This window comes from Anguilla rostrata, chromosome 5 (genome assembly GCF_018555375.3).
Source record: "Anguilla rostrata isolate EN2019 chromosome 5, ASM1855537v3, whole genome shotgun sequence".
Classification (NCBI taxonomy): domain Eukaryota; kingdom Metazoa; phylum Chordata; class Actinopteri; order Anguilliformes; family Anguillidae; genus Anguilla; species Anguilla rostrata.
This window is the reverse complement of record NC_057937.1, coordinates 18,870,281-18,897,331: the sequence shown is the minus strand read 5'-3', so window position 1 is coordinate 18,897,331 and position 27,051 is coordinate 18,870,281. Positions and strand designations below refer to the sequence as shown.

General features: G+C 42.8%; 1 protein-coding gene across 2 annotated transcripts in view; it reads right to left on the bottom strand.

Annotated features, from left to right (window-relative positions):
* si:dkey-246g23.2 (solute carrier family 66 member 2) overlaps positions 1-27,051 on the bottom strand; it is a 57,899-nt gene that overhangs the window by 27,982 nt on the left and 2,866 nt on the right. The window contains exons 2-3 of one of the 2 annotated variants that reach the window (XM_064335486.1): positions 24,946-25,190; positions 24,627-24,760 (exon numbers count right to left, since the gene is read on the bottom strand). In XM_064335486.1, coding sequence (XP_064191556.1) covers positions 24,627-24,760; positions 24,946-25,151 — 340 coding nt within the window. In that variant the 5' untranslated portion in view covers positions 25,152-25,190. The remainder of the gene's footprint in view (positions 1-24,626; positions 24,761-24,945; positions 25,191-27,051) is intronic. The other variant, XM_064335487.1, reaches the window with a different exon arrangement.

Sequence of the window (27,051 nt, the reverse complement as noted above, 5' to 3'; positions counted from 1 at the left end):
CCTAGATGAGGGCAGCAGAGTGGCTGGGAGAGGTCTCATTATGAACTACAGGAAGGGAGGAGCTGTTCCTCGCTACACAACCAAAGTCTTGTATAGGGTGTGTGTGGCTATCAGTAGCTAAGGAAGGGAGATGAAGGGCGTACTCATAAATCTAGTTCCAGTATCATGTAAAATGAGGCAGGTGGCTTCAGATTATTCCAGAAGGTCGTTAATTCAATGTTATAAATATTCAGGAGTGCTGGATTCATTTTGCATTTTGTTCTTTATCCAGACCCTTTTTGAAAGAAAGACTTTCTTTTCTTACCTATTTTTATTCCGCACTGCTATATTCGATACTAAAATCATTAAATCATTTTCGTTTTTCAACCATGACTCCAATCTGATGTTTTGCTTTTGCTCTTGTTTCTTTATTTCCTGTCTCTACTTTTTATTTTATTCTCTCAATCTTTCTTCCTTTGATGGCACAATCTCTCCTTCTCACTCTGGCTCTCTGAAATAAAAAACGGCTTTAATAGTATGACAAAAAGATTGAATCGCCAAAGCACATACAGTATGTAACAAAATTATGAAACATAATAAATAATAAGAGACGCAAGAAAAATTGAATTAAAGAGACAATAATTAAGAATAACGCAAATTTGATTTGTCTCTCTTTCATTCTCTCACTATCACATCCTCTCCATCTCCCCCTTCCTTTCTCTCTACCCCTTTATCTCTCTGCCTGCCACTCTCTCATCCTTCTCTTTCTTACTGTCCCCATCCCCCCATTGTACTCTCTCTCTACCCCCCCCCCTTCTCTGTTGATAACAAGTACTTCAGTTCTTCCCAAATAGCGGCAATTTCCCCATTTGGAGAACTGAGCTGTTGACTGACCTCACTTCAAACACACAGACAAAAGGCAATACAGTTGAAGGACAAGTGGTTGTTCTTTTCCTCTGAGTTGTCAGCTGTTCTGTTACTGATACCTGCAGGCTAGTATCAAACATGTTCATCCCAAACACAATGCAAACTGAAAAGACTCTAATTGAAATGTTTAATTGTTCTTTTCTTCCCTGTTTCTAAGGTTCAAGGAGACAGTGATTCAATTCTTTCCACGCCTGCAGTCCTCCATAAAGTGCTGCAGTTACACAAATAATACACACACGCACACACATGCACACACACACACACACGGGCACACACGCACACACACACACACACATTAAAGGAAAGAAGAATGAAGGTCCACAAGCAAGACAAAAGGAAGACAGAGGACTGATCTTTAAACTGATAATAGCCCTGGATCGAATTTTTATTGCTTTTCATGATTAACAGGCGTGCCAGCTTTACTAAGTACAACCCAGAGCAATTCCTTTTCACATAATTGTGGCCAATTATTTTTATTCATTTGTTTAGGAAAAGAAATGTGCTCAAAGGCAAATGAATTAATAAAACAAGGAGGGAGCACATTCAATACTGCAAGAAATGAGTTCAGTGATTCTTTTGAAAGCGCAGAAGGTAAAGATTGCTTGAAAATGACTGAAAAAGAAAAGTAAACGGAACACTGAATCTGTTTGTGTCTACACTGTGATACATGAAACTAAGTCTGAGAAACAATTAAAATATGTTATTTTCCAATGCACTGACATGCTTCAAAGATGTCAGTTAAACAACAAAATAAAACATCCTACAACATCGCAACATTATGTCTTCACATGAAATTGTCACATAAGACCAACTGATCGGAAGTCAAAAATCCTTGTTCTAATCAGAATGATTAACTATGACCTGATCTCTGATACAATTAAAGCCATTTAATTAGACGAGTGTGAAGGCACAGCCACAACATGAGGCACGATCGAGCGAAAAAAAGAATAAACGAGAGAAAATAGCTGCCGGTTGATTAGACTTCCTGCTAATCAAGAAAACCAATCAAAAGGGCACAGATTATGACCACTGGCGGTTTAAAGGAGACCTCTCCTGTTTTACAGGTTATGGGTTACCAACGAGAGCAGGAAGGCATTTCTATCGCCCTACAGAACAACGTGACCTGCTCGGTCTGTGGGTGCACCGAAGCACCTTTTTTTTGGGTATTGAACTAACGCTGCAGGAACAGGGCCTCAGACCCGGGGTCATATTTACTAAGGACTTGGCGGGGCCTTCAGAGACGCTAAAAAAAAGCATTTGCCCATATTTACTGAGCCGCCACACCAGAGGTTCACGCTGGTAAAATGAGAGCGGCATCCATGAAATTTGCGCGATTGGATTAATGCTTATATTTGTATTTTAGGGAGTTCTGATGTTGGACGACAAGAATACGGGATGAGAGAATGGAAATGTATGCCTGCTACAGCTGACTTATCATGGCTGGCGGCTGTTGCAGCAAAGGTGATTATGTATGTTTTTTAACGTCTGGGAAAAGCAGGTGTTAACTTTTAAGAATGAGGCTCCTGAACCCATGTGTATGGGGGATTGGAGACAGATGCGTGCAGAAGTGATTAAAAAAAAATTCATGAGCATTGTTAAGAGTTTTTCACGGTGCCAAAATAAGTCAAATTTAAATGGATTATTCACCCAAATTGAATAATTCTATAATAATTGTCCGTGGGAAATAGTTTACATAAACTAGCCCTTCTGCTGCTATGCTGCAGCTAATAATGGATTTCAGTCGTCCAATTCCACCATTAGCTGAAAAATAGCAGGAGAAGCAAAATGGCCAGCTTGTGAAAGCTACTATCCATAGACAACTAATACAGAATTATGCTATTTTGGTGAGCTATCCCTTTAGTTAATGATCAGATTATATGCCACCTTTTCTTTGATTCAATGCCTGATGTCCTGCCAACATGTTTTTTTAAACCAATAGATTATAGATCTTTTCACTTCGCTGACAGTATTATAGGGTAGAGTCGCCATAAATGTAACGCTTGATAAATGAAACATTGTCAACAATTTAATGTAGAATGTGGCTACCGTGGCCATTTCAGGTTTGCCCAGGTGTAATTCAATCCTCTGTCACCTCCCAAAGGAATGAAGCAATGTTAAAACCATGAAATTTTTCCAAAAAAAAACATTTATTGAGTGAGCTTTTTTGTTATAAGGTTTTATTTTTATTTACAATACATCAAATACATCATTCGAGAAAGGTACCTGTCCTTAAAAAGTTAGTATGGTTGTCAGAGTGTACTCTAGTGGGAATTGGATGCTAGGTGACACAAAAATAACAATGTCCCTGTCTGTATAAATGTAACACCTGTTACAGTTATGCTGCCTCTGAGATGCTATAACAAGCAATATGCTTTTTTGCCATTATATATTTACAGAATGCAATCTGAAGAGAAAATGAGTAGGTTGGTTCCCAGGGAGGTCATGGAGAGGGCTTCAGATTTGGAGATTAGGGACACTAGATGGTGTTGAAAACCAACTACAAGTAGTGTTCTTTTTGGAAGACCTCAGGCATTTTAAATATTAATATGTTGATTAATATTTATTAAAGAAATTAATTTTACTCATCAACGTGTTTGAATGTTTAAGTTAGTTTAGTTTAATGTTAAATGTGTTCAGCTAACTTGCTTGCTACGTTGACACAGCCTCATCATCCGGATCTCCAAGTGATTAATGGAAAAGAAACAGCCACCTGGTCACAGGCATTTACTGTATAATATGCATACACCAGATTGGCCTGTATGGTAGGCTATTTGCTTTGTAAAAGCTCATCTAGGTGTTAAGAAACAAACAAAAACTTTTCTCATCGATTTATATACAGAACCAGCAACAAAGTAGGGTTCATAACAGCAATATTAATGAGAAAACAAACTCCTCATTTGCATTTAATTCAATTTAGTCACTTATTATTTTTATTTTATTGCATACCATTAACAAACCTCAATCTTTTCAGTACCAAGCCAGTACCCACTGCTGTTAAAAGAATTTCAAAATGCATTTTTCTAGCCCTGCAGAAAGTTATTATATTGAGTAATCTCTGGATAACCTAATTATTACATAGAATATTTTAACCTGAATAATGCAAACCACTTAAGTTGGTTTAGTAATGGGAACAATTTCCTTTAGAACATAAGAATGAGTAATGCCCACTTAATTGTTTAATTAAAAACAAAATCTGGGCTTACAGTGTTTCCATGATTAATACTAGTACCTATGTGCCAAAAAAAACTGCACTTACACTCATTTTAATTTACTGTTACAATTATTCCACACCTCTGTACATTAGTTTTAACTGTATCTGACTCGATTAAGTTATTAATGCAACTGAAATGGCTAATGACTACTGACATTTCGAAGCTGTTAAAATATAATGAAATAAAATTTCATGGTGCTAGCCGAAATATTTTCTGAGCAAATGAGCAAAATCCAGAATCCGTTACAAATGGTGACTCTCCCCTGTTTAGCTGTGATTTCCTCCCATACAGTTTGTCTTTTTGGTGGAACACCTGCTTTAAATACCGGCAGTGCATTTAAATTAACCTGCTGCAGCTGCGGTCATTCACAACCCATCTTAGTAAAGGCCCCAGAAAAATGAAAACATGCGGCATTGCAGAATTTCGCGGCCCTGAAGGTAATACGTGGCGTGCTTAGTGAATATGGCTCCTGGACTTAACTTGGCAGGACTCCAGACGTAGTGCTGGGGAACCCACTCGGGTTGGATATCGTCTCAACAGGAGGAATCTCCTCGTGAACTTACTGTGCGGTTACAAGTTTGATAACAAGGGATAAAGATGTGTGTGTGTTTGTGTGTGTGTGTGTGTGTTTGTGTGTGTGTATGCGTGCTTGCGTGCGTGTGTGCGCACATACGTGTGTGTGTGTGTGTGTGTGTGTGTGTGTGTGGTGTATGCATATCGCTTAGGGAGACTGTATTACAGTATTAAAATACGGAATAAGCAAAGATCCCACAATCAGGGGCAAAGATATATTTTAATAAATAATGGGTGAGCTGACAATGTATGTTTTTAAAAACTGGGTTTCTGGAGCTGGGAGGCCAATGGGAGGCAGACTGACATCGAGGCCAGCTAAACACGCCAGACCAGATGTCTGATGTACAAAAATTAGTCCATAATGAAGCGCGGATGTTGCAAAGGCATCAACAATCAATTTCATGAACAGCAGCAGGTTTCTGGATTTGCGCTCAACATTTGGTCCAAGGCTCATTTGTCCAGCAGACTCATGTCCCTGTTCTGGGCCCAGATGCTGAATAATGCAAGAGGTCCAGAAATAGAGACTGTACTGTAGAGAACAAGTCAGGGAGGTTCTGTGCTCTACCCGCAAAAGGGCACTGCTTAAAAATGATAATCACTGCAGTATATTGCTCTACACAGCACACTGTACCACACCTATAACACTGTACAATAGTGCACCACATTGTACCACACTTAGCACACTGTCTCATAATGCACAACACTGTAGCACACACTGCTCAATGTACCACTGTACTGAACTTAGCTCACTATACCATAATGTACAACACTATACAATACACAACACTCCTCAACACAGTATTACATTTCACACACCGCACAAGACTATACCACACTGGCACCACATACAGTACAGACACTGACACATTCATTTAAAATCCTTATGGTTGATTTACTATTACTACCCTGTCATGTAAACTATTCATTTTTGGAAAATGATGATAAACAGACAGGTCCACATGCCTGGTCCTGCCATTTGCCAGAAAAGGTTTCCCACTTTAAACACCAAACATGACCCTCAGAGAACTGCTCACTGTTAAATGCTTAACATGAGCAAAAATAGTTCCTTTTAAAGAACAGCTCCCTCTGTGCCCTTATGACAGGGAGTATAAAGTCTTTCTGGACAGAAATCCATTAATAAATAAAAGTATTCAAAAAATCGACAAAATCCTTTGAGTAATTAATTTTTTTCCCCTCTAAAACAGCACAGCTGATCCTTGGTGCTCTCACAAGAATCGTTTGACATTCTGGCAGCACCACAGTCTTGTTGCAACCATCCTAGGAACATTTCTGAGAGAGTTAGAATATGTTACCAGTTACAAAAAAAAACCAGTTTCCATCCTGGGTGTGCAGGTAGGCTCAGCTCACAGGGAAGATCATGTCATTGGACATCTAATCCAGATGACGGCTTTAATTAAGCCTGCACAGGTAATTAAGCCCAGCTCAGCCTGGGTAATGAAGTCATTAAACCCTCGAGAGAAACTGAGACTGCAATTCCACCCTGCAGTCCCCGAGTCAAAGTTGGCTCTCTGTACTTTAAATCCAGGCTTATTTTACCCACAGCCCTGACTCCAAACCTTATCTTAAACTGATCCTCAAACAAAATACATTCTCTAAAGTGAACCAAATGAAAATCAATATAGATACTTCTGTCTAGTCTGTCTAACAGTACACCTTTGTGTGGGTCAATCTCTGTGTGAAAAAGAAAGTTTGAGAATTGAAGAAGGGGAGACAGATGGACAGATATGTGTACAGAGAGAGAAAGAGAGAGAGAGAGAGAGAGAGAGAGAGAGAGAGAGAGAGAGAGAGAGAGAGAGAGAGAGAGAGAGAGAGAGAGAGAGAGGAGCTGAAAGCAGGTGAATATAAGGTTAAAACTGTGTTAAGGATTTGTGAGATGACTGGAATATGACACAATACCCAGATCCAATGCTTCATTTAAAATATTCTTTATACCTCAGTACACTTCCTTCAAAATTCTTCCTTTGTATGTACGTTTTTGGCTAATATAACATGTTTCACTGAAAGAATTCTCGTAACATATGTATCTGACCTAGGTCTGATGATCAATATTATCATAGTTGATAACAGATGAGAAACAGATGGTGCTAAGAGGGGGAGTGAAATGAACAGAGTAAGATGGATAGATCAGAATGAAAGAGAGACAGGGAGCAATGAGATGGCACAAAAATGAGGAAATTGCAACAGTAGAATGAGCAGTTTGTGCTTTCAGCTACCATTTAAAAAAAATAATTTAAATATATACTACTACTGCTATTACTACTCATAATAATAATAATACTAATAATTATTATTATTATTCTTCTTATTATCATTATTTATACATTTTTATGTACTCTGCTGATAATAATAATAATCATCATCACCATCATCATGTTCATAATGATTATTTATTAATTTCTATGTACTCCTGATTTTTGGTATGATTCACACATTTATTTATCTATTTATTCATTTATTTATTAATAGAGGCAATGAGAGATGTCATTCGAGGGAGGTCTGAGTACTGAGCACTCACCATGGTCCATACTGTGCAAAGAACAGCGGGCGTGGGGCATGTGAGCACCTGACTAAGCGAGTAGCAGGTATCATTTCAGGAGAAAACAGCACCTCTTATTTAAATGGGCCCGCATTCATGTCTGTCCACACTAGCACTTCTCTCCACTGCCCTTTCCACTTACAGCGTGCACTGTGTGTAGCTGAAGATACAGATATAATACTGACAGATTATGCCTGTTATGTGTGCAAGGACTGATCTTTTTCACTGGCTGCAGTCACATTTGCACACCAAGTGTGAGTGTGTGTGTGTGTGTGTGTGGGTTTGTGTCTTCACACCTGTGTTTGTGTTCATGAATAATGTGTCGATATGATATGTGTGCTCATACCTGCGTGCGCGCGAGTGTGTGTATATGAACATGTATTGTATGTATGTTACCCACAGCACATCCTTCTTCCCTGAAAATGAGTGATGATGAGTCATCGCTCAGAGCTACATGGTCTTATTTGGGATTACTTGCTGTTCAGAGCCCTTATCTATGAAGCAGCTCAAAGTAGGAGTCGTGATCTATGATCAGTTTGCTTTTTTTTTTGCTCATAATGGACATTAAGATCTGAGCGAGGGAAACCTAATCCTGGATCAGCACACCTGATCTGAGACACTTTATGAATACGATCCCTGATCTCAGATTAGTTTTGCCTTTTAGCCACTAATGGGTATGGTTAGGATATTGACATGGGAAACCTGATCCTGAATCAGCACTCTGATACGGACTACTTTGATATGCTTTATGAATCAAGGCCCAGGTCTGCATAAAGCCGTACTCTAGAACCTTCCAAACAACCCGGGACCGGCTTTAAGAAAAATCGCCGGCAAGCCACCCGGAGAGGCGAGATCCCTGCACACCCTGTAATTAAAGAAGAAGAAGATGAAAGCCTGATGGATTTCTCCCCGATATCCCTGCCACCCTCGACTGCGGTCTTAATTGGTCCGCTCACACAGCGAGCGGCGTGAGCCAGCCCTGGCTCTCACGGTACCAGCCCGTCCGCGCGGAGGCCTGTCTAAATCACCCGTCCTGGGAATACAGCCTGCCGGTAATCTCGCAGAACGAGCCGGAATCTAAGGATTCCTGCCCCACCGCCGGCAAGATCACAGAGCTGGTCTGTGGACCGTTATCACCTACGAGGTTGAAATAACACCATCGCTTCAAAAAGGCAGAAGTGTTTGATCTGCCTGGGTCTTTGGCTTAGGCTGAGGGGATGGGTCTACAAAGCACAGGGGTGGGAGGTATTTGAAATATGTGTATTACATACTTAATATTGGTCATCCACTCGTTTTTATTATACGATTGATACCTGTGTGCCACCTGCAATGCAACCACGTATTTGAATATTATTTCCCAATAAATTAAATTACTTTGCAAAAGCACACAAACTATAAACAATGCAGAGGTTAAAACTGAGATATATCCCATCCTCCAGAGTGCTAGGCTGGAAATGCAAAAAAAGACCTGTATTATACATTCAATTTGAAATATGTATTTGTATTTATGCATAGTACATATGGTCCTGTAATTCCAGTAGTATGTCTCTTCCCTCTCTTTTGCATGGTGTATACAGTGAGCTCCATACTTGGGACAAAGAAATATTTTTATTTGATTTGGTGCTCTGTACTTCACAATTTTAGAATGTTATGTAAAGTAGTCATGAAAGTAGTCGTGTTTAGTACTTTATAACCTTTGGTCACAAACAGCTTGAGGTCTGTGACCCATAGACATCACCAGGTGGCAAGTATCTTCACTGGCGATGCTCTGTCAGGCTTGTACTGCACTGTTTCTAATCTGTCTGACAGAAGTTTGGGGCTTTTTCTTCATTATGGTCAGAATTCTTTGGTAATTGTAGAGGTCTTGGCCAACCAGTCCCTTTGTGATTACTGAGCTCACCAGTGCTCTCTTTATTTTTAATGGTGTTCCAAACTGTTGTTTTTGGTAAGCCTAAGGTTTGGCCTATGTGTTTTTTTTATCAGCCTCATAATAACTTCCTTGACTTTCACTGGCACAACTCCGGCACTGAAAACTTGCTTACACCTGCACTAAGGAAGCAACTGAACACACCTGACTAATCCAAAAACTTTTCAAGCCATTTGTCTTCACAATTGTTTCTTGGGGGCTATGTACAAAAAGTTCTACAAGGTGAAACCAAAATGTATTAAAAATACCCTTTAATGAATCTGCACTTTAACCACATATGAACTATTTGATAACAAATTTAAAATTGTGGAGTACAGAGCCAAATCAAGAAAACAATATGTAATAAGTAACTGAAGAGACAATGGAGTCGGGGTGGGGTGGGGGGTGGGGGGAATGCCCCAGCGTGACAGCCACGACGAAGCCGCAGGAGAACCCAAACCCGCCAGGCTTACATAAGTGTCACTGATCCCACACAGCTTCCTGAAGGACTGCAGCACGACTCTGAATCTAAGCCTCAGTTTCTTTTCACTGTCTTAGTTCTACTTCTGAAAAGCGATTGTGTTTAAAATTTTATGACACATGCTTCAGGAAAGCAAAATGTACTGCTAAAGTAACTCAGGGCGAGACGAAGATCAAGAAAATGAAAGAGGGGAAATATGAAAGAGAGAGAGAGGAGAGGGAGAGGGAGAGGGAGAGAAAGCGGAACTAGCTGAAAATGAGAGCAAAGAAAAAGAAATAGGATGTCACTGTTTTGAAACTGTATTGCTTCATACTGTGTTTGGAGTTGCAATGTGAGTGAGAAACCAAGTGGATGAACCAAAGCATGAGAAGAAGAGATTTAGAGAGAAAGAACGAGAGGGAAAAAGAGAGAGAGAGAGAGAGAGAGAGAGAGCAAAACATATGTCACGTTTGATCCCTCAAGCTAAGGTGAGGGTAAAATGAGAAAAAAGAGGAAATAAGCAAGGATCAGGTGAATCCATCTTTCTGTCAGCGACCACAGCACGGGAGGGGGTTACACTCTATTGCTATCTCTGGGGGGTCCACTGAAGGTAGCCCAGTGGGCCAGGACAGACAAGGGCAGCCAGAAATGGGGCTCAGGGCCTTCTGCAGGTTTGGGGGGAAGTGATGCATACTCCACCATGTTCCCCCTCCCTTTCCCAAAATTATTATATTGCCCCAGAAAGAGTAGAACTACTCCAGCCAAAGGGAAACAGATGCTCGACCACATCAGAAAACGCAATCAAAGAGATCAGAAATGCCCCACCCAGGAAGAGTTGGCCTCCAAAATGAAACCAAGCCGAATGAGTGTGGATCTGTTCTGGCTGGAAAAACATTAACCACAACCCCATAAATTCCCAGAGTGTAGACTGTCCAAGCCTAAAAGAGATATTCAACAACAAAAACTACTATAAAACCATCCTCCCCAATCAGGTTGGAGTTCCCCTCTATACCTGAGGCCTCTGATCAACCTTTCATTGCTGAGTCACCACAGGACCCTGAAGCAATGAGAATCTCTGACAATCCCTCCCCCCGCCCCACTGTCGGAACACTGCTCTCTCCCTTTCCCATTGGGGCGCCCCCTAAGGGCGGCAGTGAACTTATGCCAATTCTCATATTGCCATTTTTACAGCTTTCCTCAGCCTCTCCTCTCTCTCCACCTCCCTTTCATGGCCGCTCAGAGGTGCCAGAAAGTCCTGTGTTTCTCCTCGACTTCCTTTTCTTTAATATTCTGTCTCTTCTTGGTGAGAAGCTGTCAGTGCTACGTTCTGCTTGATCAGTGATTCCGTTTGGACCACTGCGGACTGCAGGCGGCGCCTGTCTAATGTCAAACCCACAGCTGGTCAGAGTTCGGCCCATTGATCCGCTACGCGGTCATTAGCGCCGATCGACCCAATCGCTGTGGGGCTGTCAGTGGTAACGGACACTAGAGGCATAATCATGTTCTGGCCAGCCGCAGACAGGCTGAAGGTAGCGAGCGATTAATAAATGCTGAGACGTTAATGCAGGTGCATAGCTGCACCCTGATGGGGGTTCTCAGATGCGATACCCAAGGCTTGTTAGACGTGGGAAAGACTGAGAGGCCTAAACCATAAGGACAGCCTCTGCCTCCACTAGAACCCTGAGATCTGGCATCATACTTTCATCACAGCGCAAATCCAACTTTTGTGTGTGTGTGTGTGTGTGTGTGTGTGTGTGTATGTGCATGCGTCTGTGTGTGCGTGTGCACATGCGTGTGTCTGTGTGTGGGTGTCTGCGTGCACGTGCACGTGTCTGTGTGTGTGTCTGTGTGCACATGCATGTGCCTGTGTGTGTGTGTGTGTGTGGGTATTTATGCTTGTGTGTCAGGGCAGGCTGTATTGAAGCCCTGATGCATGGGCAGTACTTCACTTTACCATCTGAGATTTGTAAAAACAATGAGAAAATAGCAGTTTAATAAAAGTTTTTTTATTCATATCACTGTGTAAGAGAGTTTAGAAATTTTTCACAAAATTTGAGTTCACCTGTTCAAAATGTTTTCTTTTACAATCATGTTTCTTTGCCCAGCTGGGAACTGAATATTATATTCAAAGCACACATATTTTAAATATTTATTTGTATGTATTCATGTGAAATTGGTTGCAATTTATATTGGTCTGAATACATATTGTTTTTAGACCATCCCTGCCAACACAGTCATCATTAATGATAGCAAGGACCTCCCCATCTCATACACCCAGTAAAAAGTCCAGTGTTAATTTAACTCTTAGGGAGTACATATGGTCCCTATTGGGTTCTGATATTTTACTCTGCATGAGCAGCGGTGATGCCGTGAGTCTGGAGTCTGAGCCAGAAAGGGAGAATGCAGAAAAGCAGAGGCTCCAGTTTCCCTCTTTAAAACAGCACAGCAACCCAAGGAGGCCATCGAGTGGGGCCTTGCACGTGTCATCAGGAGCCAGGCGGTTCTGACCGGCTCAGCCGACGTCCCCTCTGGGGAACTCGGACAGGGGGGAAATGGCCTGAGTGATTGAGGTCCGCCCGGCTAAATGGGCCGAATCCGCCCATTAACCCCGGGGAGGAACCGACGCTCGGACTCGATGTCAACCGCAACCCGGCCCTCAACCTGCTCGACTGGGAGAGAGAGAGCGGACGCGCGGCGCGGAGAGGGGGCCCCGAGAGACCCACCGTCCACAGACCATTGGGGTCATCTATTATACATCCTCTTAGCCTGTCAGAGAGTGAGAGTGAGAGAGAGAGAGAGAGAGAGAGAGAGAGGCACAGAGAGAGAGAGAGAGAGAGAGAGAGAGAGAGGCACAGAGAGAGAGAGAGAGAGAGAGAGAGGCAGAGAGAGAGAGAGCGAATGAGACAGAGCAAGGGACAGGGAGAGTGACAGACAGGGAAGGTACAGACAGGCACAGAGAGAACTGAAGACACAAACGCCAAATTGAACTAGTCTGAAGGAACAGACAGTGTGGAGCGAGCACAGCGACAGAGTTTGCGTCCACCATAATTCAGCACTAATCAGCCAACAGGCTGCAGAGCAGGACCACTCTGCTGTCCATGGCTTCGACTTTCACAAGAAATAAAACTTCTCCCGCTGCCATTCGAAGTTATGATGCAGAACCAGAGAAATATTATCAGGATGCTAACCATAAATATTAGGTTACATTTTTAAAGCGAAATTCCTTTAACTTTTCAGAAAAATAAAATGTCTACCTGCAACTGCAAGCCCATCCCATCGCTGCATCCTGTTTAATCGATTCAGGAGACTGCAGATTTAACATGCGCAAACTAACAGCTGCTTATCTTCAGTCTGTGTGCAGACTCTGCAACAGAGGACTGCCTTTGCGTCTTTGCCCTTTGCCTGTTCCTTTTGGCCAGTTCTTATAAATAAGGGCATCTGCTAACTCTACTGAGGGATAGGCACTTGGGCACTATTTGCATAAATGTGATTTTTTATTTTATTTTTATAAATCGTACTTCATTTGTAATACACTTTGCTTGCGCCTGGTGTCGAGTGTGGTTTATACTTCTTTGCCACTGGTAAAGTAATCTATGCCTCCGTGACTTTGATTGTAGTATAGAGACACATTTATCTGGGAGGTATTTTATGTTTTGCAACATGCAACTTTCTTGCATTTTCTCTCATCCTTGACTGCAGCAAGGATTTGTGGTTTAACAGTACGTGCCACCCGGGGGGGTCCTAGACAATATCCACATCACAGCAGAACTTTAAATTCAAAACAGGAAATGCTGTTTCACCAACACCATTAAAGGTGCTGAATATGTAAGATTTTTTGGCCCTATTTCAATAGTTAATATTGGCTTATTATTCCCTCCACACCTCACCTTCAACAAAATAAGCAAAATAAATGGGTGCTAGACCCATGCATGCATTTATATCAGATGCTTGTGTTCACAATAACCCAGAAACCAAATAGGATCGGTTCTGCATCCAAGTGTCCTCCCATTATTAAATTTGTTTTTAATGAATTGGGAAGGGTAAAAAACTAGCATTCTTTTTTCAGATTTGTTGCATTTCAAGGAGAAGCTAATGCTGTTAGCAATGTATTCACCAGTATGGAATAAAGAGTAAAACTAGAGCAAAACTCATAGGTACTTGGAGCACAAGTAGTCTGTCTGTTACTACTGTGTGAATGCTGGCATGGCGTTCGCCAAAATGTAGCCCCAGGGAGCTCAGTGAGGTCACTGTGTCCAGCCTTGCCCAGTAGGGGACAGACTGTGCTCAGATTGCAGTCTGTTGATGCCTGCACTTTGTAGTTGCACCAGCTTGCCTCAAATAAAACAACATTACCCACATTGCAGGACCTAAAAAAGTACCCATCTGCCAACAGAACGAAAGGCGTGCAATACTGTACACCCAAGGGATGGGATATATTTATATGCATACCCTAACCTACAAACACATAAAACAAAAATAAATGAAAATATTTACCCACTTTTAAGGTTTCCAGAAATTACTCTATCCAATTGCATTTTATTATATATTTTTCTATAATGTAGAAACTTTTTTGCCCCAATTACAGTGGCTACAGTATACTCTAGAATTTCTGTACTCATTTTGTCAGACTTGGGTCCTGGGGAATAAACTTACAGAAAAAAATAATGGTTCAGAAAAGATCAATATCTCAGATAATTAGACACAACTGTACCTTAGGAGTACAAGAAACAACATATAACCGTGGTCAAAGGTTAATTCAAAAGGGAGCTTCGAGTTAAATGAAGGAGAACACTTGCTTACAAATACCATTTCACAGAGAATGCGTGCAGGGCGTCTTATTCAATTACGAGACAACAGACCTGACATATATACCAATTAAGATTTGACTGAATATTCAAATAGGTTATTGAACCTTTTGCACTTTGTGGCAGTGAAGTATGGGGTCTGCTTACACAGCAGAATTTTGACAAATGGGACCAATGCAAGTATAAACCCTGCATTCAGAATTCCATAAAGGCATCCTTCATGCACAGAGGAAAGCACCTAACAATGCGATCAAAAGAGCTGAATCAGGCCAACCAATTACTACCAATTAATATCCAAGAAAGGGCCACTGGAATTAGGAAACACTTAGAAAGATATAAATGCCATTCACATAAGTGAGCTCTGGAACGATTACACCTCATTACTGAGTCAAAAGAAGAGTTTATTCATTGCAGAGGCTCGAAGCACTAACATCTTTTAATACAAATGCACCCCTGAGACAGACAATAGAAACAGATAACATTCATTCAACAAAACTGTACTGACTGGAAACCCAGTCGAAACGAACGTAACCCAGTCAAAACGAAGGTATATTACCTGCCATGTGGCCCTAGAAAAAGAATATACGTTGGAAGACTATCTGACCACGATTTAAAACATGTAAATTGAATTAATCTAGACTCACACTGCAACAATGAATACAGATTGGGACAGTGCAGCAAATTCCAGCTAAAGAATCTAAAGAATCCAGCTAATCACTCCCATTTCTACCCAATAAAATAACAGAAATACAAACCCTACCAACCCTTTTTGAAATACAAAATATGATCATCTTCTCAGGACAGGAGATGACCTGCATTTTTGGCACCACAACAAATGTCCACGCGCTGCTGGATGGCTAATTCGGTTAAGGCACCACGTTGTGGTGTACTGTGTTGAATGGAATCCAGACCGTGCCACTGCTGTCTGTGACCGGTGGCTCCATAGGGCGACGCACAATTGGCGATTGTGTCGCACAGGGTAAGGGAGGGTTCAGTTGGTTAGGGGTCCACGTTTGGAGCATCATTCTCTTGCAACCCCAGCTGGTCTACAAGTCAAAACTGCATATAAAAAGTCTTCCTCCGACTCCACTCTATGCAAGCTCAGCTGCCCAGTGAAATGTGGTGATGCCACATGTTTTGAAGGAGGGCCACAGATATCTACTCTCTCCTGGATTGGCAGTGAATAAAAAATAGGATAGGTGAAGTTTGTTCAAATAACCCAGAGGCATATGGAAGTGATAATATATGTATGGTGCTATAATAATGAATGTAATTTCAATTTTTGAATAAAATTGCTACTACATAACATTCGAAAGCCTGGACCAAGCTGTACAGTATTGAGAAAATTCTTGGTGGTGCTACAAAAGTAAATAATAACCCTGTGCAATGAAAATCATAATTTTAATAGCTATACTACACATAAAGAACTAAATAAAACAAATGATATTAAGTTTTACAATTCATTAGGTTCCTTTTTTATTATTCCCGAGAGCAACACAATTCTTACGCTGTCCAGTACAGGAGGATTTGGTTTGGTCATTTGGAGACCATATTTAGAATAAGTAAGAGAGAAATTGTTACTTAATCTAAATTTTAACGGTCCTTCAGCGAGCTGCCACTTCAGAAGTGAACTGGAAGTGAATACACATGCAGAAAGGACAGCATCAACCTCCTGCACCAGGCTCCTAAAAAAATGCTGTACAGCTGAGATGCTTTTGAAAATAATGAAATGAAAGGTTATAAATATTGAAAAAATAATGTAAAGAGCAGTAAATAGTTAAAAACTAAATAAAATCAATGTTTGGTGTGACCACCCTTCGTCTGTAAAACTACATCAATTCTCTTAAATACACTGTCCGGCAGGTTTTAAGAAAATCGGCTGGTAGGTTGTTCCAAGCATTTTGGAGAACTTGCCACAGTTCTTCTGCAGATTTTGGCTGTTTCGCTTGCTTCTGGCTCTCCAGGTAATCCCAGAGACCCTTGATCACGTTTTTATCCAAAAAGTAGCCTATTACTTAAAATAGTACTTTGTAAAATGTATCTGTAAAATTTCATTTTTTGGAAAATTCATGTTTCACTGACACACTAATGCAAAAAACAAAAAATAAACATCTACGACCAAATATATACTATATATTATATTTAAAAATCTAGGGTGCCTAAGACTTTTGCACAGTACTATATATATATATATATATGACTATAAACTATATAGTCACAGAAAAGGGTAGCACAAAAGCATCCAAAAAAAAGAAGAACAAGTTCTTTTTCACTTCGTATAATGAAATGAAGCTCAAATCTTTAAAAATACATCAAAATGCCTATCTTTAAAACTCTGGAAGGCCCATGGCCTCAGCATCATCATGACTCAAATGCTAAAAAGAGCAACCCTGAACTGCGAAAAGCTGAGCTTGAATTATTAAACCTGGAACTGAGTTCTGCTCTGGACGTTTTCCCGTAATAAAAACCAAGGGCAATCAATCCCCCATTAAAATAAATGATGGAAATAGGACCCCCATAATAAAAGAGGCATTTGCGTGAACAGCAATTTGAGGGAATATATTCTATAGTAGTATTCCTAACACCACACAGGCATCACAATGCTGCATCCAAACTGAATAATTCATTTATTGCGGCCTGGGGTGGGGGACTGGTAGTTTGTGCTGACCTTTTCAGGAAGAGGACAAACTTTTATTTAGAGTAGGCCTACATCAGAGATTCCTTAAACTTGAGTATGAAATGCTGCAGGGGCAATAAACACGCATGTATGCACGCGCACACGCACGCGCACAAACACAGACACACACACACACGCACACACAGAGTAAAGGATTCTTCCTACTGCAGCACAAAACTGGCAAAACAAAAACCAGTCACTCTCCTACTCTGTATCCCTACTGCATACTAACCAATTAAAAATAGGTACAGAAGCAATTAACCCGGCTGGCTCTCCTTCCTAATCAAAGCTCTTTTATCTGCATTTTAATGGTATTTAGCCTCACCTTTGAACGCAGGTGAGTGTTAAATGAGGATATTTTCCTGCGAGAGTCATGCCTGATTGGTTCCCCAGAGTGGCTGTGGCCCTGAGATAATGGTAAGGTTAAACTACGCATCCCACAATGCAGCTTATTTTCCCAAAAACACACCCTGACTCACCCCACTGCATTGGCAGAGGAACCGTAATCCCCCACGGAGACCGTGGAATGTGGCAAAGCTCTAGATTCTCGTTCTTTCTCAGCCCGTCTTCGTCTGACCATCAATCAGGGAATCTGCTGCCAATCAAACCAGATCAGAATCACCGTCCTGGATCTTCACTTCTCTCTGCAGTTCCCAGCATCCACGTCAATCAAAACCCCATTAGGTTTCCTAAAACACTGAATCACCGGTCATGGGCAATGAGGGCCAGCTGTTTAACCATGTTATCTCCCAGTATAATTGGCTAAGGCAGCCAGAATGAAAAAGCCAATGGGAGATTCTACCAACAGGCAATCCCTGACACCAGGGTTCTCAAACTCTCAGGCTTTCAGTGCTTTCCAGCGCTTAAATTTCTCCATTTAAGTCTTTGATTGGTTAAAGACTCCACCCACCTGTGTTTCAAGACCTAAACTGACTGCTGACAGAAAGGAAACCAGAAAAACTGGAAGAAACTATGGCACTCCAAGTTCTCCACTCCCAACAGTTTGAGATCCATTCCCAACACTTTGCAACAAGTGCCACAGCATATTTCAAGGCAACATTGAGTTTAGGGCATCAATTTCATGCCTCACTAAAACACTGAGCCTTCTACAGCATGTTGTTCCAATCGCTGCCCTACACTTTGGTTTCTACTAGGGGCAGTGGGATGGCTGCCCCCAAAGGCTCACTAATGACACTTGGTAAATGGTAAATGGACTGCATTTATATAGCGCTTTTATCCAAAGCGCTTTACATTTGCCAGAGCAGTTAGGGATTAGGTGTCTTGCTCAAGGACACTTCGACACTCCCAGGGCGGGGTTTGAACCAGCAACCCTCCGACTGCCAGACAATCGGTCTTACCTCCTGAGCTATGTCGCCCCCAGCAAGAACTTTGTTTTTCCTAAGTCTCTCATCCAAGTGCCAACCATCAGGCAGGAGGAGGTTGCAGGGTGGTATGGGTGATCCAGTGAGGAGCACTGAAGTGAGATCAATATATGATTCTGATGTAATGTAATGTAATGATGCAGTGAGAATTAAAAGTACAGAACAGAGAATTTTCCATTTATGACCAGCAGAGGGCTCTTGCCCACTGGTTTCTAGATCCTCCAAAGAGAAGCTAAAGCTAAATATGTGGGAAACTGCAGAGAATGACTCTGCTCCTTGATGCCCATTTACACACAAACACACACGCACGCACACACACACACACACACGCACATACGCACACACACATGCACATACACACACACACACGCACGCACGCATGCACACACACACACACAGAACAATAAGAACGACAGAAATATAGCACCCAATGTTTGGTGACCAGAACATTTTCCACATTGGTAACACATAAATCATCAATGATTTATAACCCAGTTAATAAGAGGCAGTGTTTCCTCTCTCTCATGAGTTGTCTAGAATAAAATGACGAACACATTTTTCTCAAAATCACACACGCACACACTCTCTCTCTCTCTCTCTCTCTTCATAACCTGCACACAGCCTCCTCAACCCTGATTCTCCTTCAACAAACTTTGAGGCCTGACTGGCTGACTGCCCGAACCAATCACATGACACACACGAAAGCTCTATCCACTGTACAAGGTGTTATATGCCCATGAAGGTCGTTTAGCTCAAACTTATAAAAAATAAATAAATTACCCCTGCAGCCCACGGGAATCCGAAAAGTAGGCTAACAAAGGAAAATGAAACAATGGAGGTCACAGCAAATTTGTAAGGGAGGGTTTTAGGGCTGAGTCTGTTAAGAACTGACCAGATATGGAGGGAGAAAGGTGAGTAAAAAGGACCTTAGAGAGCAGAAGGGTAAGTGTGGATTAGACTGAAACTGAAATGACCCACTTATTACACAGATTCACAGCCATAGCTGCAGTGCAGTAAACTGCTGAAGGACATAACTGCGTCTCTCCTGGGGTCTCTACAAATGACTGATAGCAGCCCAAAGTTCTGAGCTACACAAGCTCCACATCTATGTGGATGTGTGTGTGTCTTTGTGTGAGTGTATGAATGTGCCTGTGTGTGTGTAAATGTGAACGAGTGCTTGAGTGCATATGCCTGTGACGTGTGTTTGTGTGTGCGCGCGTGTGTAAATGTGGACAGGTGCTTGAGTGAATGTGCCTGTGTGTTTATGTGTGTGTGTGTGTGTGTAAATGTGAACGAGTGCTTGTGTGAATATGCCTGCGTGTGCGCGCGTTGTGTGTATATGTCTGTCTGTGTGTGCGCGTGCGTAAATGTTGGCGAGTGCTTGTGTGTGCAGGGGTATCAGAGGACAGCTGCTGGGGGTGGTGCAGGCAATACCCTTGGTACCTAGGGGCAAATCACATGGTCTCAGGCAGCTTGGGCACTGGTGCATGCGGGGTGGCTCATGTTCGGGGCTATTCTGGGCCTGTCCAATCACACACACACACACCCCCCCCCCCACTCCGTAACCTGACCCCCAGCTCTCCCTTCACAAGGTGGAGCTCTCCTGGGCCACAGAGAGGCCGTAGGAGCTGGGTCAGAGGAGGCCCAATGGCTCGGAACAAAGGTGTGGGCTCCAGGTGCTGATCCCAGGTCTGACTGTGTTAAAAGCCAGATACCTGTGACAGCGCTCCAAACCAAAGAGAGAGGCGGATGGGACAACATCATATAGAACAGCATCTCTCTCTCTCTCTCTGAGGACTGAGAGAAAATACACAACGTTGTTGCAAGAAAGCATAACCCAGATAAATGTGTCTCTGTACTACAATCAAAGTGGTGGAGGCATAGATTACTTTACCAGCGGCAAAGAGGTATAAAGCACTCACAGAACACCAGAGGTAAGCAACACGTATTACAAATTAAGTACATTTAAAAAAAATTTAAAATCACATTTATGCAAATACTGCCCAAGTGCCTATCCCTCAGTAGAGTTAGCAGATGCCCTTATTTATAAGAACTAGCCAAAAGGAACAGGCAAAGGGCAAAGACGCAAAGGCAGTCCTCTGTTGCAGAGTCTGCACACAGACTGAAGATAAGCAGCTGTTAGTTTGTGTTTTGGAGGATGCAAGTTAAATCTGCAGTCTCCTGAATCGATTAAACAGGATGCAGCGATGGGATGGGCTTGCAGTTGCAGGTAGACATTTTATTTTTGTAAAAAGTTAAAGGAATTGGGCTTAAAAAATGTAACCTAATATTTATGGCTGGCGTCCAGGTCTGATAATATTTCTCTGGTTCTGCACCGTAACTTCGAATGGCAGCGGGAGAAGTTTTATTTCTTGTGAAAGTCGAAGCCATGGACAGCAGAGTGGTCCTGCTCTGCAGCCTGTTGGCTGATTAGTGCTGAATTATGGTGGACGCAAACTCTGTCGCTGTGCTCGCCCCACACTGTCTGTTCCTTCAGACTACTTCAATTTGGCATTTGTGTCTTCAGTTCTCTCTCTCTCTCTCTCTCTCTCTCTCTCCCTCTCACACTGAGATACAGTAGTATGCTCTGTCCTCTGCACAGGCCAGTGGTGTCCTGATGACAAACACCCACCACACTAAACAGCTACTCTGAACAGAGAGAGGATGGACACTGAGTCAGGGCTCTGATACAGAAAGGCGAGATTCAGATCAATACTCAATCATGCCTGAGCCTGGGTGGGTGTGAGAGGGTGGGTCAGTGGGTGCGAATCAGTGAGCGAGTGAGTGAGAGAGTGAGAGAATGAGTGAAATGTTTGAGTGGCAGTTACATGCACAAAGCGCAAGTTCCAGAACACAATAATTGACTAGGTGAATATACAGAGGCACGCATGCACACACGCACTCACACACACAAACGCACACACTCCATCGCAGGGCACAGAGGTCACAAGGCAGTTGTGTTCATTAAGAGCATCCCAAGCTCACTAAAAAAACTAAAGTGAATCGCATATTATTACAGGGCATTAAATCGCTTTCAAGGACATAAAACCTCACTACTCAGATGAAACTGTAAACCCAAACTGTAAATTCGTAAATTTACCCACCTGGGGATTAATAAAGTCTATCTTATCTTATCTTATCTTAACCTAGAGGATACACAGCAGCCATTTTGTGCTGGTATTTTGACCAGGTCCAAGGCTAGAATGGCAACAATGCGTCCTGCATCAGTCACCGCCAAAAAGCAGTTAAGCCCACAACAACCAGACTCTCAGAAGGCTCAAATGAGAACTCGATTAAACAACGATAACAGGTCATTTCAAACTGTGTAACAATTAAGCTTCAAGAGAGAAAGGAGGCTTTTGTGGGCAACACTTGGATGGAAGGGATGCTGGGAAACATGATGAGAACACGTGGGGTAACACAGCCGAACCCTGCTCACTTGAACATCTGCTTGTTTTATGGGGTTGCTCTGATACAGCTGGTCTGGACCACACAGGCTTAATCCATTGTGTAGGGTTCTGGGTGAACTTCTGGTGCTCTCCAATTCCTGTGGCTCAAATTTTACCAGGATACTGGAGGAGTTGTGTGCAGCTTTGATACTCCTTATTAGACTGAGGTACAGACCCTGAACTAATAAATCAGGAAGTGAAACACACACACACACACACACACACACACACATACATGTGCACACTATACATGTACATACATGCACGCATAGGTATAATCATATAACTAATCTCCAACACACAGACATAGACACATACACACACGCACAGACACACACAGACGTTCATACATACACACACACACACACACACACGTACACACAGGCACACACATCACCAGAGTACGACACTTCCCTCGTCTATTCTAATCAATCAAAATGACAGATGGATTAACTGCTTCCAGCTCTGTCTGAAAATGATTTAAATATAACAAGATTTCAAAATCAGATTACTTTCAAAACATTATCTGCAGTAATATAAGTGCACATCCCAAACAGACTCAGATTACCAGTGATTTATAACCTCTTTCAGCACGTTTAAAAGACAAGGCACTTACACAGTTTCTAATGAATCAGTTATTAATGAATCTCCACTGTAAACACAAAGCCTGAACTAATTTGCGGAATGAACCCTCGTATGATGCGCACCTCTCCCAGTTCATTAGAATATTCTCATTTACTTTGTACAGACGGTTCCTCGTTAGTACGTTAAAAGATCACCACTCAGCCTAAAGGCCTCGGGCATAAACACACAGGAAACAGAATTTCTCACAAAGTGCAACACCCGATGCATAATCAAACAGGAGACACAGACGGAGAGCAAGACACAGACAAGACAGGGATAGAGAGAGAGTGAGGGAGCAAGAGAGAAGAAGCGAGGGAAGATTAAGAGTGCGTGAGGAAAGGTTGGACAGAGATGGAGAGGCAGCAAGAGAGAAAAATGAGAAAGGCAGAGGGCTAGAGGGATATGGATAGACAGAGAGGGGTGAGAAAGAAGGGGGGGAAGGAGACTGGAAGCAGATGTCATCAGTTCATTTTAAAGCTTCTGCAACACAAGTATTGCATTGAGAGACCATGAGAGGGGTGAGGAAGTGACCGAGAGAGAGATAGAAGGAGGAAGTGAAAGAGAGAGAGAGAGAGAGAGAGAGAGAGAGAGAGAGAGAGAGAGAGAGAGAGGCAGGTGGAGAAACAGCGTTTTGTCGTTTGTTCTCTCTCCTATGGCACCCTCTTTTGGTTGTATCTGTAACTCTACTCTTCAGGAGTTTACAGTACAGTAACACAACCTTCCGTAAAAAGATCCTCTCTGACAATTGCCCAATGAACCCCATGACAGCCGCAGTGTACGACACAGAATTTCAAGGCTCAAGAAGACCGGATGCAGCTCTGTAACATGGTACAAATTCACCCAGCACAGTGCAGAAATCAAACTCGTAGCAGAGAAAGTACTGTGGTGGCCACAGGGGGGCGCTGTTAATTCCACCATTGACTATTATGGAGTGTTTTTTTCATTTTCCCTGCCCTTTGGAGAGGAAGGCCAGCACTGTAAAAGGGTTCAGTGCATTTGGTGCAGTCATGATGCATTTTACACAACCTCTTTGAGCTCATTCAGACAGCTGGTCACCAGCTGTGTGCGACGGCACACGCCAATCTTGTGTTTACAGTTCTCCATTACAATGAAAATGAAGGCATGTTTGTGTGTGTGTGTATGTGTGTGTTTGTATGTGTGTGTGTCTGTGTGCATGTGTAACACAATCTAGTTTGTTGTAACCTGGGGACATTAGTGCTTGTCCCCCAATTACTGAGCCAGCCTCTTAACAGGGCCCTCCTCCTGTTACTGAAGAAAGAGGTTGGAGAGTAATGGGACCCTGTATGCTCACCGCCCCAGGCAATGTTTTGTGAGTGAATAATGGGCTGATGACATCAGAGACTGGCTCCACCTCCCCACTGATAGGGGCTTTCAAAGGCGAGAGGTGACCCTGTGACTCCATGGTTATGTAAGACCTCCACCACTACCAAAACGTTCAGGCATGTACGTTGATTTCCCCTTTTTAATGCCTTGCTATTTGGTGGGAACTGTCCTAACACCTGTGATGTGAAGCTGTTTTGTAGAGACATCATTTGTGGTAATGTTCTGTGTAGTGTGATGTGGTTCTGTAGATAACTGGTTCAGTGACGTAGCGACTGATGTTTTGTTTCCTGTTGTGCTATTCTTTTTTTTCTTTTTTTTTGAGAGCTGGCTGGCAAGTTTGCTTTGATCCCGCGGCTGTGATTCTGTTTTGTAGAGACCTGGATGGTGGCTACATTCTGTTACCTGTGACGTGGTGTTTGGTAGAGATATGGTTGGCGGTCATGTTCAGTTACGCGTGATATGGTGTTTGGTAGAGACTTGTTTGGTGGTTACATTCTGTTGCCTGTGACGTGATTTTTGATAGGGATCTGGTTGGCGGTTATGTCCTGTTGCCTGTGATATGGTGCTTTTTGGTAGACCCAGTCAGCACTTCTGTTCTATTACCTGTGATATTATGCTGTTTTGTACAGACCTGCTTAGTAGCTATGTTCTGTTACCTGGATGTGCTTGGTAGGTGGCTTGTTTGTTACCTGTGATGTGGTCTGTTTGTGAGACCGGTTGGTGTTTGTTACCTGTGATGTAGTGCTGTTTAGTAGAGACCCGGTTGGTGCTCTGGATAGAGCAGCAGAGATGTAGCATGGCCAGCATGGTGAGAATCATCACCACACTCTGGACGAGCAACGTCAGCTCAAACTGCCTGCCAATCCTGCAGATAAACAGATATACACACAGCATTGGCATTACACTTAAACAGCCGCTCTCTTACAGACCCAGCATCACACAAACTGTCTAACAAACACATATACAGACGCACACTAAGTACACACACACACACACATACGTACTCATCCCCCTCCCTCCCCAATGCTGACCCCATGCCTCTGAGCTCACCAGAAGAAGATGCGGAGAATGTTAGCCAGGAGAAGGACCAGGCAAACCCGCGTGGAGAATCCCTCTGTGTTGCTGGTCCTCTGTATTTCCTGATACTGAGGCACGTAGGGTACCACCCCCCCGAACACCATGACACAGGAGGCCACCCAGGACAGCAGGGACCAGGACTGCTCCACCTCCTCCTCCATGCCCACTCCCATATCCATCTCTGCGTCCTCAAGCAAGGGCCGCTCTCATGCTCGCTACTGTGGAAACGGCAGGAGAGAACACCTGCGGCTTAGAGCCAAGACAGACCTTTCACAAACACTGCCTCTCTCTCTCTCTCTCTCTCTCTCTCTCACACACACACACACACACGCCAAATACAGCACAAATGTCCTCAAGTGTGGACTACCCAGAATTCCACAGTCCTACAACAGTGCAAGCAGTTGTCCTCCCATTCTCTATGGACAATGGAACTTTATCTGCACCTTTTTCTCAATAGTATTCACTGTGAAAGGAACACCTCTGGGGGGAGGGGGGTCTTAATACAGTGATATTTATCTGCATACGTCCCTTACTCTCTCTTTCTGTCTCTCAAGTGTTTCCTTCCCATCCCTACATCCCCACAGTGTCTCCCTCCTTCTATGTCTCGTTTCTCACTCAGTCCATATCCTTGCCCTCCCTCCTACTCTCTCCTCCCCAAACAGGGGAGAGAAAAAATGTTGTGGATGGTGATGCAGCAGGGTCTGTGGAGGTTGCGCAGGATGCCATCCACACAGCGCAATCATTTGTGTCCCACACACGCAAACAACGCATGCACAAAAACACAATGCCAGTATTTCTAAAGGAGTGATTGCACGTGGGTGTGTGTGTGTATATGTGCGCGCGCATGTGTAAGAGTATGTGTGTGTGTGTGTGTGTGTGTGTATGTGTGCGTGCGTGCGTGCATGCGTGTGTGTGTGTACGTGCGTGCATGTGCACGTGTGGGCGTGTATGTGTGCGTGTGCGTGTGTGCATACATGAATATATGTGTGTGTGTGTGTGTGTGTGTGTGTGTGCATGTGTGAGTTGAGTGTGTGGGTGTGCGCCCCTCTGTGGGACACTGTGGATGAAATGTTTTTAAAGCACTCCTTCACATTGTTACACCCGCATTACATAAGAAGCTTAACAGCACAGATTATACAATCTTAACATTTCTGACAGTTTAGTTGAGGACAGCTTTTTGTTAAGGGAAAAAACACAGAGAAACTCATTTTTGAAAGATACAAAGTTATGCGTATGATACTACCCATTCCCAAGTCACTTCATACAGGACAGTGTTTTGTAAAAAATAAGTAAAAGGCGCTGACCTGGTGCCTAGGAGACGGAGCCTCTGAGCTCCTGCACTGCAGCCTGGGCCAATGCGGGAGACAGGCTGCTGCAGTCCCTGATCAAGCAGATGTGTGAATCTGATCTGCACTGCTCTTATCTCCCCTTTTCTAGCATTTCCGATTCCTCACAGAGCAAGCTCACAATTTCAATGGCAAAACAGTGTGTCTGTGTGCATGCGTGTGTGTGTGTGTATGCGCACCGTGTTTGTACGTGTGTGTGTGTGTGTGTGAGAGAGAGAGAGAGAGAGAGAGAGAGAGGGCAGTGTTTCTGACAGAGTCTGGAAGGAATTGAAAATCAGTGCCACGGGTGTCATATTGCTTATTCACTATACAGAACTGAAGTATGGGGTCCACTCATCCAGCAAGACTACAACAGACAAGCACCTAACAGGAACCCTGCATGCAGAATTCTGGTTAAATATATCTGAAACACGAAGAAAGACACCAGCAAATGCATGCAGGGCAAAATTAGGCTGATTTCTATTGGTAATAAGTGTCCATATAATAGCAATAGTCTCAATAAATGTAATTTATGTCTACGGAGGTCTCGTAAATGTGATTATTCAGTCAGAATAAATTAATGCTACCGATATCGAACAGTAAAAATGTTCTATAACTTCAGGCACATTTCAAAGATTTGTTTTTTCCAAGTGTGTTGTTCTGAAAGGGGGAGGTTGCTGTCACTGTAGCACAAGATTAAGCAGATTTAGCATGTTAGCACTCTTCCCCACTGTGATGTCAGAATACTGCTGTG